At 41.4% G+C, this 16,110-nt stretch overlaps 1 protein-coding gene across 3 annotated transcripts in view; it reads right to left on the bottom strand.

Annotated features, from left to right (window-relative positions):
* Nucleotides 1–16,110, bottom strand: part of SLAIN1 (SLAIN motif family member 1) — a 62,655-nt gene that overhangs the window by 9,999 nt on the left and 36,546 nt on the right. For 2 of the 3 annotated variants that reach the window (XM_030312291.1, XM_030312311.1), the window contains exons 3-5: nucleotides 9,140–9,289; nucleotides 7,849–7,998; nucleotides 5,444–5,785 (exon numbers count right to left, since the gene is read on the bottom strand). In XM_030312291.1, the coding sequence (XP_030168151.1) occupies nucleotides 5,444–5,785; nucleotides 7,849–7,998; nucleotides 9,140–9,289 (642 nt within the window). The remainder of the gene's footprint in view (nucleotides 1–5,443; nucleotides 5,786–7,848; nucleotides 7,999–9,139; nucleotides 9,290–16,110) is intronic. The other variant, XM_030312301.1, reaches the window with a different exon arrangement.

Below are 16,110 nucleotides of genomic sequence, written 5' to 3'. Positions count from 1 at the left end.
ACTCTCGCATCTGTGATGTACTCCAGTCACAGACTGGACTGTCCCTCCACTGGGCCACCCTTCCCCACTTTGTGGAGTGACCGAATGAAAAAGGGCACAGGAATTTGCCACGTATATACTAAATGCCAGGCACCCCAGAAGATGCCGGGGGGACCACACTGTACCACAGGTCTAGTCCCTGACTCTGAGTTTATAGTCTAAACCAGGTCTTCTCAATCTTGTTTCCATTATCCATCCTAAAGAGAAAATCTAAAATTTAACGTTAAATCTTATTTTTCCCAAATGGAACAAATTATATAGAAAAATAACATTTGAAACATTTGGAACTCTGCGGGACTACAAACCACGGTACTATCTCATGCTGTTCATGCACCCCCTACTCTCCAAGATACTTTTATTTTTATTGGTATATGCCCTAAAACACCAACAGACACATACCAGGGCACTCAAGTTTGTGGTCACTTTCTTTCAAGCTAAATTGGAAAACAAATGATATACTTGAACACTAATCCAAAATGTGTCCAAGGACAAAACCAAACTCATCTTCTCCCCCCTTCTTTGCACTGCTTGTTTCACATTACTTCTACCCAGTCACTGGAGCCCTGCCCAGCAATTTTTGCCTCTTTGCGGGAGTCTAGGGAAAAGACAGAAAAGTAAACAAGTATAATAAGTATACTTACATAATAAGCATAAGAAAGTAAAATAAGAAAGTGTAAAGAGCGCTATGAGGAGACCAAAAAGAAGATTATGTCGACCTCGCTTTTTCTGTATATCTCCTAGTGGAGGTATTTCCACTCCCACAACACATTCTTATTCCCGGTACGTATTTCTAGAGTTAATAATGCTCAAATACTGCCACTGACTGTTAGTTTTCTTGACCATTTTCCTCAATATCTCCTTGAGGCCTATTTTGCACAACCATAGGTTTCATATTCCTAAATTCTTGTTAAAGTTCCTAACCCCAGGCAGCAGGCATTTAATACATTCAGCACACGTTATTTATGTGTATGTTGGCAGACGGTGTGTGGTAGGAGAAATAAGGGAGAAGGGACTGGTGTTAGAGTCTACATCCAGATCTTTTGAACATCACACTAACTGGATGAAAATCGAGCTTCTATTAATGCAAGACTAAATTACTTTGACTATATATATTTAAGCTGCAGGGAGCACAAGGAAAGAATTATATGCTACCATTTAGAATATGAATTGAGTTTCTACATTTCTAAGTTTCCAAACTATTTACTATAAAAGTGTTCATAGCGGCATCTGGGTGGCTCAGATGGTTAAGCGTCTGACTCTTGGTTTCCGCTCAGGTCATGATCTCACGGTTTGTGAGTTCGAGCCCCGCATTGGGCTCTGCGCTGACAGTGCGGAGTCTGCTTGGGATTCTATCTCTCTCGTTCTGCCCCTCTCCAACTCACTTGCTCTGTGTCTCTCAAAAATAAATAAATCTTAAAAAGTTGAAAAAGTTTTCATATATACAGAAGTGTTGAAAAGCAGTGTCGTATCTGCATGTTTTCCACCTAGATATGCTAGTTGTTTTCATTTTGCCACAATTAATTCATCTCCACATATATACATAATTGTTTGCTGTGAAGCCACATAAAAGCTGCAGACCTCTGGACACTTGAACACTAATGCCTTCTCCCTCACAGTTTTAATATGATGTCATGACTTCCATTAAGCACATGGAATACATTTTCTTCCTGGTATTTTGAGCTTCAATAATAAATTAGTCACTATGACCTTCCCACTGCCACAATTTCTTTTAAATTTTAAACCTAAAGGTACCCAGGCACTTTGAAATCTTAGGGCCAAAGAATAAGAAAATTCTGTACAATCACAATACTTTCACTCCATGTAAACAAATTAACAATAGGTTTTAATAATCCACATACAAAATTTTCCCATCAAGAATGTCCTTCATAAGCATTTCCCCCTAAACCATGATCAGTCAAGGTTCACACATTAGATGTGGTTGTTGTGTTTCTAATCTCTATTAATCTAGATGTATCTGTTTTTAAAAACCAATCTTTATTCCTGTAAGCAGCAAGTCAGTCTCACAAAGCTTTAAATCTGAAATACGCTCTTAAAAGTAAAGGCTTCCAAGTGTCAATATCTAGAACACTTCTCCTCTGGGTGAAGCTCCCATCTACAAGCGATGTCAGGGACCATCTGGAAATGAGGTACACTCTTCCTGTCAAACAATGTGGATCACATTAATGACCATATATGCTTTAGTGTTCAAGGAATCAAAAATAACATTCTATTTCTATCTTCACAAGAAATCAGCAATTTGCACTCAAGGACTGAGGTGCAGCAGGGAAAGCTGGAGGAACAGACAGAGGAAAGAATTCAAAGGAGTCTTCTCATGTTATTATTTCTCAAGCAACAGCAAGAGTTACCACTCTAAGAAACAAAGACTAAAGAGTATTCAGAAATAAAGGGGACATGTGGTTACCCACCAATCAGATCTAGCCTTCCAATCAGTACAGGGTACAAGGGAGGGCCCGGGGCTAACAGTGCTAACCTCATGCCACAGACAACCTCTGCCATACCCTAAAAAGATCCTACAAGAGTTAGTCATTGTTCACATCTGGAAAACTATTCCAAATACGCTTTTAATTTTATAACCCCTATAAATAGTCCCATAATGGTTTTTAAAATTTTTTTTTTAGGGGCGCCTGGGTGGCGCAGTCGGTTAAGCGTCCGACTTCAGCCAGGTCACGATCTCGCGGTCTGTGAGTTCGAGCCCCGCATCGGGCTCTGGGCTGATGGCTCGGAGCCTGGAGCCTGTTTCCGATTCTGTGTCTCCCTCTCTCTCTGCCCCTCCCCCGTTCATGCTCTGTCTCTCTCTGTCCCAAAAATAAATAAAAACGTTGAAAAAAAAATTAAAAAAAAATAAAATAAAATTTTTTTTTTAATGTTTTATTTATTCTTGAGAGAGAGAAGGGCAGAGTATGAGCGAGGGAGGGGCAGAGAGAGAGGGAGACACAGAATCTGAAGCAGGCTCCAGTCTCTGAGCTGTCAGCACACAGCCTGACGCAGGACTCGAACTCACAATTGCAAGATCATGACCTCAGCCGAAGTCTCATGACGCTCAACTGACTGAGCCACCCAGGCACCCCGATCCCATAAATTTTAAGAGCCCTCTTTTCTGAACCTAGGCAGCGCTGGAGCTACGAAACCAATAAACATAAATATGCACTGGTGGCTTCTTGTTAGTTATTTTTATTTAGTTTTTAAAGTTGATTTGAGAGAGACAGAGATAGCATGAGTGGGGGAGGAGCAGAGAGAGAGCGAGAGAGGGGAGGGAGGGAGGGAGGGAGGGAGGGAGGGAGGGAGGGAGGGAGAGAGAATCCCAAGCTGCCCCTCGCTGCCAACACAGAGCCAGATGCGGGGCTTGAAAGCACTGAGCCAAGAGGTCATGACCTGAGCCGAAGCCAAGAGTTGGACACTTAACCGGCTTAGCCACCCAGGTGCCCCTTTAGTCATTTTAAATGGATCGCTAATTTATTCTCTCCTATCCATATTATTTTAGAAATTTAGAAAAAATATGATGGCCTAGTTTCAAAGTTGCCACTCTTATTTCACAATTTTGTTCAACTAATATTCCATGGTAACAAATGAAGGGTCAGTTATCTGAGTCACATTTTTTTAAAACGAGGGTGGGAGGGGAGACAGTCAGTCGTTATTTACTTTCCCGGCACTTTTCATCCAGGCAGTGCAAGGGTCATTATTTCATTTGTTCCTTAGGTTGGAAGAGTGTGTACCAGATGATTTGATGTGAAATTATACCTAAGTTTTCCGAGAAAGAGGTATTATTTGCCCACATTTTAATAGCCAAAGAAACCAACGTGTATGGAGACCCGAGGGACCCGTGAAAGACGGAAGTGGTGGGACAAGACTGGACTCCAGAGCCTGCACTCTCAACCCCCAAGTTAATCGGCCACAAGTCCAGTCCAGAAAACCGTGGTCATATTCGATTTTCCTTTGCGCATGGAGCCCAGGCCTTTTAGGAAAAATGAAACTGCCACAGTTGGACGCTAAGCTGTGGGGTGCCTCTGCTTTCCTTATGGGAGTCATCACAGCGCAGGTCCAGGGAAACTGATCCTTTTCATCGTGGTGCTCGGTGTAAGGTGAAACCCCTCTTCTAAGGGAAGACAACAATCCGCTGGCAACACGGAGCAAGCAGCGGGGCCAGCGTCTGCTGGGCAACTAGGATACGATGTTTTAAGACACCTGACAACCATCAGAGCAACAACTCAAGGCGTCCTTTTCCTCGATTTCAAAGCGAGGCAGACTTTCAAGACGCACATGGAATACACTGCTTTTCTGGCATTATGAGCATTAATAAATTAGTTACTACGACATGCCTTAGCTGCCACTTTTTTCCTTTTAAATTTGATATCTAGAAATACTAGAAGAGAAATTATGACTGAAATGTTCAATAGTTTCAAAGGATCTCTCAATTAGCACAAATGATACAAGTACAGAAGAAGAGAAGGTAAAAACAAAAAACATGGTAACAGGTGATCATGAATACAATTTGTATTTGGCCCTGCAGTCCTTTTAAATAGGCTGCTTCACCACTCCTGGGCCCAGCTTTGAGAAATGGTGCTATGTAATAATTAAGAGCTGTAATTATAAATACGGTTTATTTCTCCATATTATACAGGATTTGCATGTGAAATCTGACCGGTCATTGGTACAAAATCATAGCAGGCTTAGAATATTACATGATTGTTCTCCCTAGTCTGTTGGAGGTCAAGGACCGTACCTCCTGGATTGGGGAAGTAAGACTAACTGAATATGGAGAAAGGAAAAAACACACAAGAGAATGACACATACTCTGACCCACCACGTTGACAGTGACGCTGGGGCAGATCAACTTCCTGTTACCACGCCAAGTATCAGCCTCCGTATCCCTCCTGGTACACAGATCTTACTTCTAGATGTCAGAGGGAAAGACACATCCAAACTTGTCCTAAATCGGGATGTGCACAAGCATCACCATCCATGCTTCCCATCCATTACCGCATGACAGGAGCAGGCAGTGCGGGACTGAGGTGGCGGGAGAGGAAAGGAGACACCGCTCAGTGCGATGGGCTCCACGGAGCTCCACTGTGAACTCAGCCAGCACCACCTGCCCGTCCTGCCTCTGAACTAGCAACCACATAAAGATGCCCCATATGCATGACTCATCCGGTGCTGGCCACATCTTGGTGGTTTTCTTGAAGCTGTAAGTCTGTCAGTCTGGGACACGTGATCAGAAACTGGTCAATTTTAGATTTCAACTCAGACCATACTGGTAAGTTCTTGAAGATATACTTAATAAATCTGGGAAACATTTAGCAATTATTTATACTGACATTAAAACCATTTCTTGGCCCTATATGAAAGATCAAAGCACACTAAATACCAAAGGACACATATAACCTACCTCCATTGGTCCTATTTGGTTGCTGATCTGGAGTTTGGGCTTGAGGTGAATAATACTGTTGTTGCTGGTAATTATTTGAAGGAAAATACTGGGAACTGGGGCTCCTCCTACAATCCCGAATGCTGGAGAAAGTCTGTGAATGGGGAATTCCTCTTTGGAAAGGCGAACACCTTGGAAGACGAGGCTGAGGTGGTGGCAAATGGTCAAATTCTTCCTCGTCCTCCAGACTGAATCGATCATATTCTTGATCACTACATGTCCCTTTTTTTCCTGAATTCAGTGACACACTGGAACTATGTCTGGACACAGATGCTGAAGTGGACGCATAATCTTGCCTGAGACCTATGACAGAACAAGAAATAGTATCACCTCATGAGACATCTCAATCCAGCAAAAATTAAGTTTCAGTTAAGCATCAGAAGAAAATTTCTGTCAAATAATTCAAGTGAAGGCCACTATCTTGTTCATAGTTTGTTACGTCCCAAGAAAACAGATACATTTACCTACCAAACAGATGTCTAAGATTAGACTATCCTGTTATGCAAAAAAATTGCCCCAATTCCAGTGAAGAAGAAATACACTGCTACAGTTCATCAATCAGTGTCTGTCAATTTCCCCAAATGATCCCTTAAGAAACCTGGACAGATACTCAGGAAAAGCTATTCATCATCATTACAAACAGTATGTTATAAGTTAGACAATTCAAATAATCCAATTTCTGTCCAGGGGGTATTCCTCCTGCTCCCCACCCCAGCTTCAAAGTCAAAGCAAAGTTCAAAACCTGGGGTACAAATATTGTCTAACGAGGTCACCTCTCTGTTCTATTTGTTACTAATATTATCTTTTTCAAAGCACACAGACACTTCAACTCTTCAATAGTTTTGGGTTATCCTAAATGAAAACCAACTAAAAATAGTCAAACTGGAAGTTTCTAGTTATTCCTTTCATCTCACGGTCAATACCACAATTTTTTTAAAGTAGTCTCTCCCTGACTAACTTCTGAAACTCACATTAATTGTCTAGTCATATATTTTCAGAAAGCGTTACTGTTATTTTACTATTCCTAAATAACAACATAAAACAATCACTTTCTCCCTCTGAATGGATCTTATCAAACTCTCCATAAGCATTACCATGTTTCTCATAGTAGCCTTGACTAATTTTGAAAACAGGAAGTTGTTGTGCTTGAATGAAATGATACTTGGCTGTTTCTACTTATGTTGACCTGGAAAGATAAAACTCCAAACCAAGCCTAGCCCAGTTCTGTGATCTACATCTTATTGTGCCTTTAATACCTTGCGGTAGTTCACTCCTAGATTTGTTAACTTCCTGCAGAGCCACTGATACATTGTCCCACTGCTAATGATCTCTTCTATGTTTATATTTATCCTGAGAAGCTTGTCGATGGATTTTAATTGAGTTTATATTAAGATAACTATAGACTCACACGCAGTTCTAAGAAAGAACACCGAGAGATCCCTTGTGCACTTTGCCCAGTGTCCCCCAATGGTAGCATTTTGCAAAATTATAAAGCAATATGACAACCAGGATATTGTGATACAAACCCAACTTGTTTAGGTATTTTCAGTTTTACTCATATATATGGAAGTATTAAGTTCCGTACAATGTTATGACCTGTATGATCAAATATTCACCACCAGTGTCAAAATACTAAACAGTTCCAAAAATCCACAAAACATGAAAATCCCTTGTGCTGCCCTTTTATAACCACGTCCCCCTCCTTCCTGAGATCCCACACCCTGTCTCTAACCCTCATCAATTGTAAAATTTTCTCACTCCAAAATGTTATATAAATGGAATTACACAGAATGAAGTCTCTTGAGATCTTTTTTCACTCAGCAGAATTCCTGGGAGATTCATCCAAGATGCTGCCTGCATCAACAGTCCACTCCCTCTTACTGCTGAGTAGTACTCCCTGGTATGGGAGCACTGAAGCCTGATTAACCATTCACCTCTTGAAGGACATCTGAGTTCATTCCAGTTTGGGGCTGTTACAAATAAAGCTGCTACAAACATTCATGTATAAGTTTTTATGTGAACAAAAATTTCCACTGTTCTAGGACAGGTGCCCAAGACTGCAACTTGCTGGGGTCTATGGGAATTGCATGTTTGTTTGTTTTTTAAGAAGCCAACAAACGGTTTCCATAGTAACTGTACCAGTGATGTCTTTATATTCATGTATTTTGACCAGAGTATGTCCTAACAACTTATGATGCCCATGAAAGCCTGAGGGGCATTAACTGGCCCATCTACACGGTAGGGTAGGCATGAGAAAAAGAATCTAATGCTTACCCATTACCTTGGGAGAAATGCCTAAGCCTCCCTATCCCCTCACATTTCAAGTAGAAGACTCTAAGAAGTTTCCTACTTTAAAGAGAACATACTTTCTTCTTGGAGACGAGCCATGATCTGGACATCAGTGAGATCCTGTAACTTATATCCCATGGAGATAGAATCATCTTCCAATTCTGAAGTACTCAGCTCACTGTCTATAGAGGACTGGGGACTGAGAGGGGAGCCCCTGGATGTGTAACCTGAAAAACAAAGGAAACAGGTTTATCATTTGGTCTGAAGAACTGATATTTACATAATGCTTTGCAATTCCTGTATCAAGTCAGCAATTTTCTTCCTATTTTCATAATGCCACTGAAGGGTGACCAACACGTAACCATTCAATGGCGAGACAATATGCACGTCCTTCACATGTTCATGATTCACATATATTTTTTCAGGTTCAATTTTCACAATTAAAAAAAATCACTCTGCACTATACACCAAAAAAACTGTTAAGAGGGCAGATTGAATTATGGTTTTACCACATCAAAATGTATACATATCACTAGTGCTGAAATCTGCATCCCATTAGGTAAGTATATATCTGAAGACATTATAGAAGAATACTTAGTTCCATGTTCACTTTTGATTAATAATCACATATGCTTCTCTCTAGTAGTAACGGATTATAAATTTTAAGATTAAACTATAATCTGGTCCGTTTTTCAAACAGGTACAAATAGAGCTATGAATGAATAAGAACATCACATGTAAAAGGCTCACATATATACACAGAAGCATATATAAAATCTCAATGACAGAGGGTACAGTACTCCCAGGAGATGGGAAGTCACCCACAAAAGTAAAAAAGCAATGGCTTGGGTAAAAGAACAAAGGAAGAAAGGCCCCAAAGGGAGAAAAACTGTAGGAATGGAATCACACCAATGCTGAGACAAATAAGGAAATGGCGAGAATTTCATCTCATAAGAAGCTACTGTGGGTATTTTTTTTTTTCCTGTGGAGCCCTGGCTTAATAAAAAGCTACCAGAAAAAATAAAATTTTAAAAATTAAGACATACAAGGTTTACATTCCTGAGTCATAATAAAAACACTTGAGTCGTGTTCGACATTTAATTTTAAAGGCACACTAGGCATTTGGAAATCTAGCCATATACGTATAGTTTTGCTAACCAGGAAAACTGCCTGTTGCACACACTTGGGAGCACACCAATGGTGCTCAAGCACAAAGGAAGGCTAGCCTTCTCGGTGCCCAAAGTAAGTGTGCAGCACACAATCTGTGTCACAAGATTACCCTCAACTTTTCAGTAAGAGAGGACAGGTGAGCTGTTTTTGGTGACTGAATGATAAAGCAAGCAGCTGGTCAAGAAGTTGAAATATTACCTGTTCTTTCAGGTGTTAGTATTGCTTTATTTGAGGTTTTAGAGAAGCTGGGAGTATTAATGCCATTGCTATAAGGGCTGAGTCTTGCAACAGGACTATAAGGAAAAGCCAGGGAGACATTTGAAGAGAAGAGACTCCGCCATCGGCTAGCTGTCACAGAAGCAGAAAATAAACAGCAGCAGTTAGCTATCCGGAAGCAGGTGCTTATTTGTCAGAAGGAGAAAGGGGAGAGGTTAAAAAAAATGAAAAGACAAAGCAACTTTTCATAAGGATAACTTAAATGACTTCCACATATCGAAGGTGAAAATACTTAAAAACAGGCAATTTGTGAATTAGAGTCCTACTGATACCTTCATTTAAGACCTAGGAATCAGCTTGATTAAAGCCAATATACCTGTGTAATAATGAAAACCTGTTTTGAATTTCTACATTAGAAATGCTTTCTATTTCCTATTTCTGCACAAGGATTTAAGTGTTTTGCAATAATATAAACGTTCAGTGTCCAAAAAAGCTCAAGCTTAAAAACTGTGGGGAATGTTACTGTTACCTATACACAATCCCATATTTTTTCCTAAGGTTCATTTTCAACCCATTTAATATGGAAAATGTTGATCAAGCAATATTTAAGGAAACCTGTTCTTGGCTTACAGGACACAAACTTAAAGGAACTGCTGCATTTCTTAACAGCCCTGCATCCAAACCAAGGATTGTGGAAAAACAATACAAAATCGCAGGAGAAGGATACAAAATTTAATGACAGCTATTTTTGATGGAAGGTGTAGAGATGAACTGGCAACTTGTTGCATTTTTTTTAATAAAAAACATTTTCCAGATTTTTTGTATTGAACATGTATTACTTATGTAACATTTAAAGGTAGGATTATATATACTATTAATTTAGTACTTTAAGGAACAACAAGGAATTTTACCTACAACGGGCAAATGATCTAATTCTTCGTACACTGCTTCACCTGACAGAATTAACGTATCTCCCTCGGCCCAAAATGCCAACCCCTGCTATTTCCGAGTTCTTGGGATCATGCAAAAGACCTCAAAACCGTAAAAACTTGAGTAAGTCACACCAAGCATCACATAGTCTTCCTTCAAGGCATACGGATTACTTTGCTAAGCAAAATCCATTCTTCTAAAAAGCAATCACTTAGACGTGGACTAATAATAATAAGCAGGGCAGGAGGGAACAGATAAGAAATACAGAGGAGGTTAAATTTCACATAAAGCAGTTAGTTGGACTGTATTTGCTGGAAATCTCACCAAACCTGAAGCAGCAAGTATGAAAAGGACTGCCTGACTCGCATCCCCAGATCACTTTTTTTTTAATGTTTTTTTTAATGTTTATTTTTGAGAGAGAGAGAGAGAGAGTGAGAGAGAGAGCGAGCAGGGAAGGGGCAGAGAGAGAGGGAGACAATCCGAAGCAGGCTCCAGGCTCTGAGCTGTCAGCACAGAGCCCGACATGGGGCTCCAACTCAGGAACCGTGAGATCATGAAGTCTGACGCTCAATGACTGATCTACCCAGGCACCCCACACCCCCAGACCACTCTTAATGAGCGCCACTAATGAGCCAGCGGATGGCTGAGGAGCACTTCAAACTGGGCAGTGCAGTTGAAGGGACAGAAACGATGGGGTGTGGGAGTCAAGAAAATAATCTGCTCCAAAATGGGGATACTTAAGAGCCTTGCAAAATATCACCAAGGTTATTTCAAAGAGCAAAGTGTTTCCTCTTATTTCAGCAAGAGTCGTCGAGGTAAGTACCGCCCCATTCCAACAATTACATGCAAAACAGCTCTTCCTCCTGCAAGTGAAAGAGGAAAGCAGCCACCTGCACAAGGATCACACTTTTCAGAATTCACCAGTGTCCAGAAGGGGACCCTGCAGCACAGCGTCACTCCTGACTGACAGCAGTCACCTCACTTACCCAACCTGTAATTAAGGGTGAGCTCTTCTCAAGCTCAGCCAGAGCAGAGACCCAAGAGGCTGCCATTCCCCGTCCTGTAACTTCTAGACACACAAACCTGATTCCCAAATACACTGCAAAGTAGGGCTTGGTATGCAACACACCCAAGGTAGCCACTCCTGCACCTTTAATCTCTAGCACTCAAAGTTTCTCATTAAAATTCTATATTAAAAAAAAAAAAAGATCAATAGCTCTTTGTGACTGCTAACTTGCTTAACAGATGATGTCTGATCACTTGCCAGGCAAATTACAGTAACTGCGTGTTCTCACCCACAGATGCAGGCGACAATGCATCCCAAGTAAACAGCATTCACTACTCTGCACAATAACTACTGTGACCCAGCCTCCCAGCACAATGGTACAGTGATTGTGGCAATGACAGCAAGATCCTGACTAAGAACACAATTAGCATCTATTGCAAGAAAGAATGCTCTACATTGTCCTTTGGCATGGAGGCTTTTAAGAAGAGGGAGGAGAATTATCGTGGGGCAAGCTAACAAAACAACAACATTAGACTAGTACCCGAGGCTGTGGCGGAGGAGGAGAGGGGAAAGGACAGGAAGCCATCACATCCTACTTATTCTTCACTATGTAGCTGAAGAATTGTAGGAATTGTAGCAGGAAGCATTTTTATTTTTTTGCTAATACTTTGTGAGTAAAATTCTACTCCCCAACGTAGGGCTTGAACTCACAACTCCAAGATCAAGAGTCACATGCTCTACCAACTGAGCCAGCCAGGTGCCCCAGAAAGCATTTCTATAGCGAATAAAACAAAACAACCTTCTAAAGGGCAATTTTATCTTTTTCAGTCAATTAATTTAATGGACTTTTCATATGAGGATGTTTTTTGAGAGGCTCAGGGATGATTGAAATGACCCTAAAAAAGGAGTAAGATGGCATTGCTAAAGAAGAAAATGGGAAACAAAGTTCTGAACAACAGTTATGTTTCCTTACACTCTACTGCAAAGTACTACCAGTAAGTAGAGGGCTTCTCAAACTTGGGATGAGGCTTGGGACTATGTATCTGCTTGTTCTATTCCAAGCCCTAGATATAACGGAGCTGGGCCCAAACATCAGGACATGCTGAAGGTTTTCCTTCCTAAATACCTTAATTTGGACAGCCTCCCAGGACACTGCTTCCCACATGCTCTCTGTAGTCCTACTGCAATTTCCTTGACCAGGATGCTCACCACCTCGCACCAGATGAATGTCATCTACTCCTCAAACAACCTGTAGCCGCCATCACCGTCCCTGGCAAGCCCACCCTGAATGTCATGACCAAAGCTGTGTTAGTCGGATACTAGTACTGCGGTGGCTTTTCATGGCACACAGGATCTAGAAGGCACTCCGGATCATCTCACAGGATCCTTCCCCACTGCCATGCCCTCCTACCCACCTCTAGTGTTTCTGAACTTCCTTGCTAACACACCTGTACTGCAAAACCTTCTATGTTGCCTCCCTGATCTAACAAGCATCTTCTATGGAAATAAATGTGATTAGGTACTAAGGTATGGACTGAACCCTCATCTTTCTACAAAAAACAAAAATGGTCAATTATTTTCGGTACATCTTCAAAGTTGCCAGACTGAAAAAGTAAATTACAGATCTGTGAAGCTATTTTTGTTTTGTGTTTTTGTTTTTAAGAGAAAGGCAGAACTCACACGAGCAGGGGAGAGGGGCAAAGGGAGAGAGAATCTTAAGCAGGCTGCACACTCAACACAGAGCCCAATGCAGGGCTTGATCCCACAACCCTGAGATTATGACATGAGCTGAAATCGACATCCAAACATTCAACCAACTGAGACACCCAGGCGCCTCTGAAGCCATTTTTTGGAAATCATTAAGTATAACAACCCCCCCACCCCAGAAAAAACTTAATTCGATAAATGTTCCAGTGATGACAATAACAAGAAAAATCACAAAGGACAGATGATGGGATAGGTTTAAGAATCTAAATTTCTGGGGCGCCTGGGTGGCGCAGTCGGTTAAGCGTCCGACTTCAGCCAGGTCACGATCTTGCGGTCCGTGAGTTCGAGCCCCGCGTCGGGCTCTGGGCTGATGGCTCAGAGCCTGGAGCCTGTTTCCGATTCTGTGTCTCCCTCTCTCTCTGCCCCTCCCCCGTTCATGCTCTGTCTCTCTCTGTCCCAAAAATAAATAAACGTTGAAAAAAAAAGTTAAAAAAAAAAAAGAATCTAAATTTCTTTAATTCTCCAAACTGAGAACTATTAACAAATACCTTTCCAGCCCCAATGACATTCCTTCTATGCCTTGCCTAGATTTATAGCAAATATAGCAAATATTCAAATTTTTGTTGAACATGTAGGTCTCTGCATATAATCAAAATCAAACTTAAGAAAGCAGTAATTCACACGAAAGGAAAAAGAGTGATCTAATGAGAAGCTCAGTGATCATCCTCAAAAGATCGGTAACTCCATGAAGCTAAACGAGTTCAAAAATAAAGCAGTGCTAGGACATCTTCTAGAAACAATTATTTTCACATTTTCTTCTCACCACAGGGATAGCCAGTTCAGTACTGAAGACAATGTCTGGCACACAGTATAAAATCAAAGTGCAATGCGGTCAAAATCTTGGTGAGTTTACTAACATTTCCTTATTTCAAACCATTTTACCATTCCTACCTTAACATCTAAATGGTTTTGCCCAATTTCTTAAATTTTATTAACTATAACTTAATATACACAGTATCTTTGAAGACAAAAGTTAGTTTAGACATTTCAGCCCAGCTGGATAAAGGCTCAATGAAGAAATACACCTGTAGGAGTCCAACTCATTAATGCTTCCTAATAGCCACTAAGTTGTTGAACTTTGTGTGTGTGAATCTTCTGGTTTCCACCTAAATGACTTTATATTACTAATGGCTAGGGCCTATGATCAGGTGATTGACACATCAAGATTTAACAGGAGTCCCTGCCTAGGGTGAGCTAGGTCCTGCCATGCTAGGTTGCAATGTTAAAGTGAAGGGTCGTGCCAAGGACACTAGTTGGCAGGAAGCCTTACAAGAAGGTGACAAAGCTTACTCAAATTCTTGAAATGCTACCATCTCTTACAATCAAAGGAACTGTTGGGGCGCCTGGGTGGCTCAGTCGGTTGAGCATCTGGCTTCGGCTCAGGTCATGATCTCACAGTTCATGAGTTCAAGCCCCGCGTAGGGCTCTGTGCTGACAGCTCAGAACCTGGAGCCCGCTTCGGATTCTGTCTCTCCCTCTCTCCCTGCCCCTAACCCACTCGCATTCTGTCTCTCTCTCAAAAATAAATAAACATTTAAAAAATTAAAAAAAAAAAGGAAACTGTTCATAAAACAGCTAAAAGAGGGTTTAGTAGAATTTCTATAAATGCTACCTCCAATAGTGCAGCATCTGAGTTGGCTGAGGAAGTCCTGGAGGGCAGTGCTCTTACTCTTTCTAGTAGCTTCTAACAGTACAGCCACATTTCTAATCCAGGTACCATGGTCTGAATGTTTGTGTCCCCCAAAATACATGCTGAAGTGCTAACCCCCAAATATGAAGGCATTATACGTGGGGCTTAAGTCATGAGAACAGAACCCTCATGAACTGGAGCAGTGCCTTATAAAAGAGGCTCCAAAAAGCTCCTGAGCCCCTTCCACAACGTGAGAGCACAAGAAATCTGCAACCTGGCAGAGGGCCCCCCATGCCTGCGCATGCTGGCACCTGGTCTCAGACATCCAGCCTCCAGAACTGTGAGCAGTAAAGTGCTGCCCACCTCCTCTGTGGGATTTTGTTTCATAGTAGTGTGAACAGACTAAGATATAGGGGGAAGTTATTCTGGAAAATAAGCCCTGATCTTCCCTACCTCCATCTTCTTTCTCCTTTCTCATTGACGAATAAGACTGTCAAAGGCAAAACTGCAGCCTGCAGAGGCTGGCTCGGTCTAATTTGCCACGTTCTCTTATCTATCTCTCACACAAAGCAGGTGATCCAGGACCATTGCTTTGAAAGACAGAAGGATCACATGTTAAGAAATCAGTCTAAAGCAGCCCCTGTGAGTGTTTTACTTCTTCAGCTTTTAATAAGTCTGATGAAAACTCGTTAAAAGCAAATTTTAGATCTGTTGTATTAAAATTCACAGAACTGATTTCTAAATAACTTATAATTTTGTATCTCCTCGCTTGTGGCTCTTCTCAGCTACTCAAATTTATATTCTCCATCATTCCCTAACCCAGGATCTTCCCTGAGAAACTGGTCAACTATCATTTAAATCTTCACAGGCAAGACCCTGTGTACCCTGTGAGCCAAAAATAAAGTGGCATGCTCTAGCATTATGCAGACACCCTACATTTATAGAGCACAGCCAGAATCGTTCCTTCATTCAAAATTTACCAAGAGATAAAAACAAAACAAAACAAAACAAAAAACATTAAAGGTCAGTCTCGAGCAGTGACGCAAATATCTTTCAAAGACACACACAGCACATAGTTATTTCCCTGCTCCACAGTCGTTCTCAGAAATCTGGCCCTGATGCTCCCACCTGCTTTTTAAAATTCATTTCTCTATTCATTTGAGCAGGCACCCACCATGGGACTATAAAGTACCAGATGCTGCAGATACGGAGATGAATAAAATATGATTATTGCCCTCCTTTCCTTCCCACTCCAATTTCTGAAGACCAGCTAGTGTAGAAGGCAGGCAAGTAAGATATGCATATGATGTGATACAGTAAGTGGAAAAAAGGCACCGTGAAGTACACTCACAAAGTGAAGACCATGATTAACTTTCCAAGGGAGTCCAAAGACTTCACCAGGAGAGATTATGTTTAACATGGCCCTTGAAGGTTGAGGAGGTTATCCTACAGGGTCCGAGGCCATTCCCATTCCAGACAGAAATAACTTATGTGAAGCCACGGAAGAAGAAGCAGTGCACGGTCAAGGAAGGGTGCGTGTTGTTAGGACTGAAGCACGGGGACGCAGAAGAGCTAGGGCTGGAGGATGGGTGGCGGCAGCTTCCGCACTGTCATTAGGAG

Source organism: Lynx canadensis, chromosome A1 (assembly GCF_007474595.2).
Source record: "Lynx canadensis isolate LIC74 chromosome A1, mLynCan4.pri.v2, whole genome shotgun sequence".
NCBI classification, from domain to species: domain Eukaryota; kingdom Metazoa; phylum Chordata; class Mammalia; order Carnivora; family Felidae; genus Lynx; species Lynx canadensis.
This window is presented reverse-complemented; position numbering and strand designations above follow the sequence as displayed.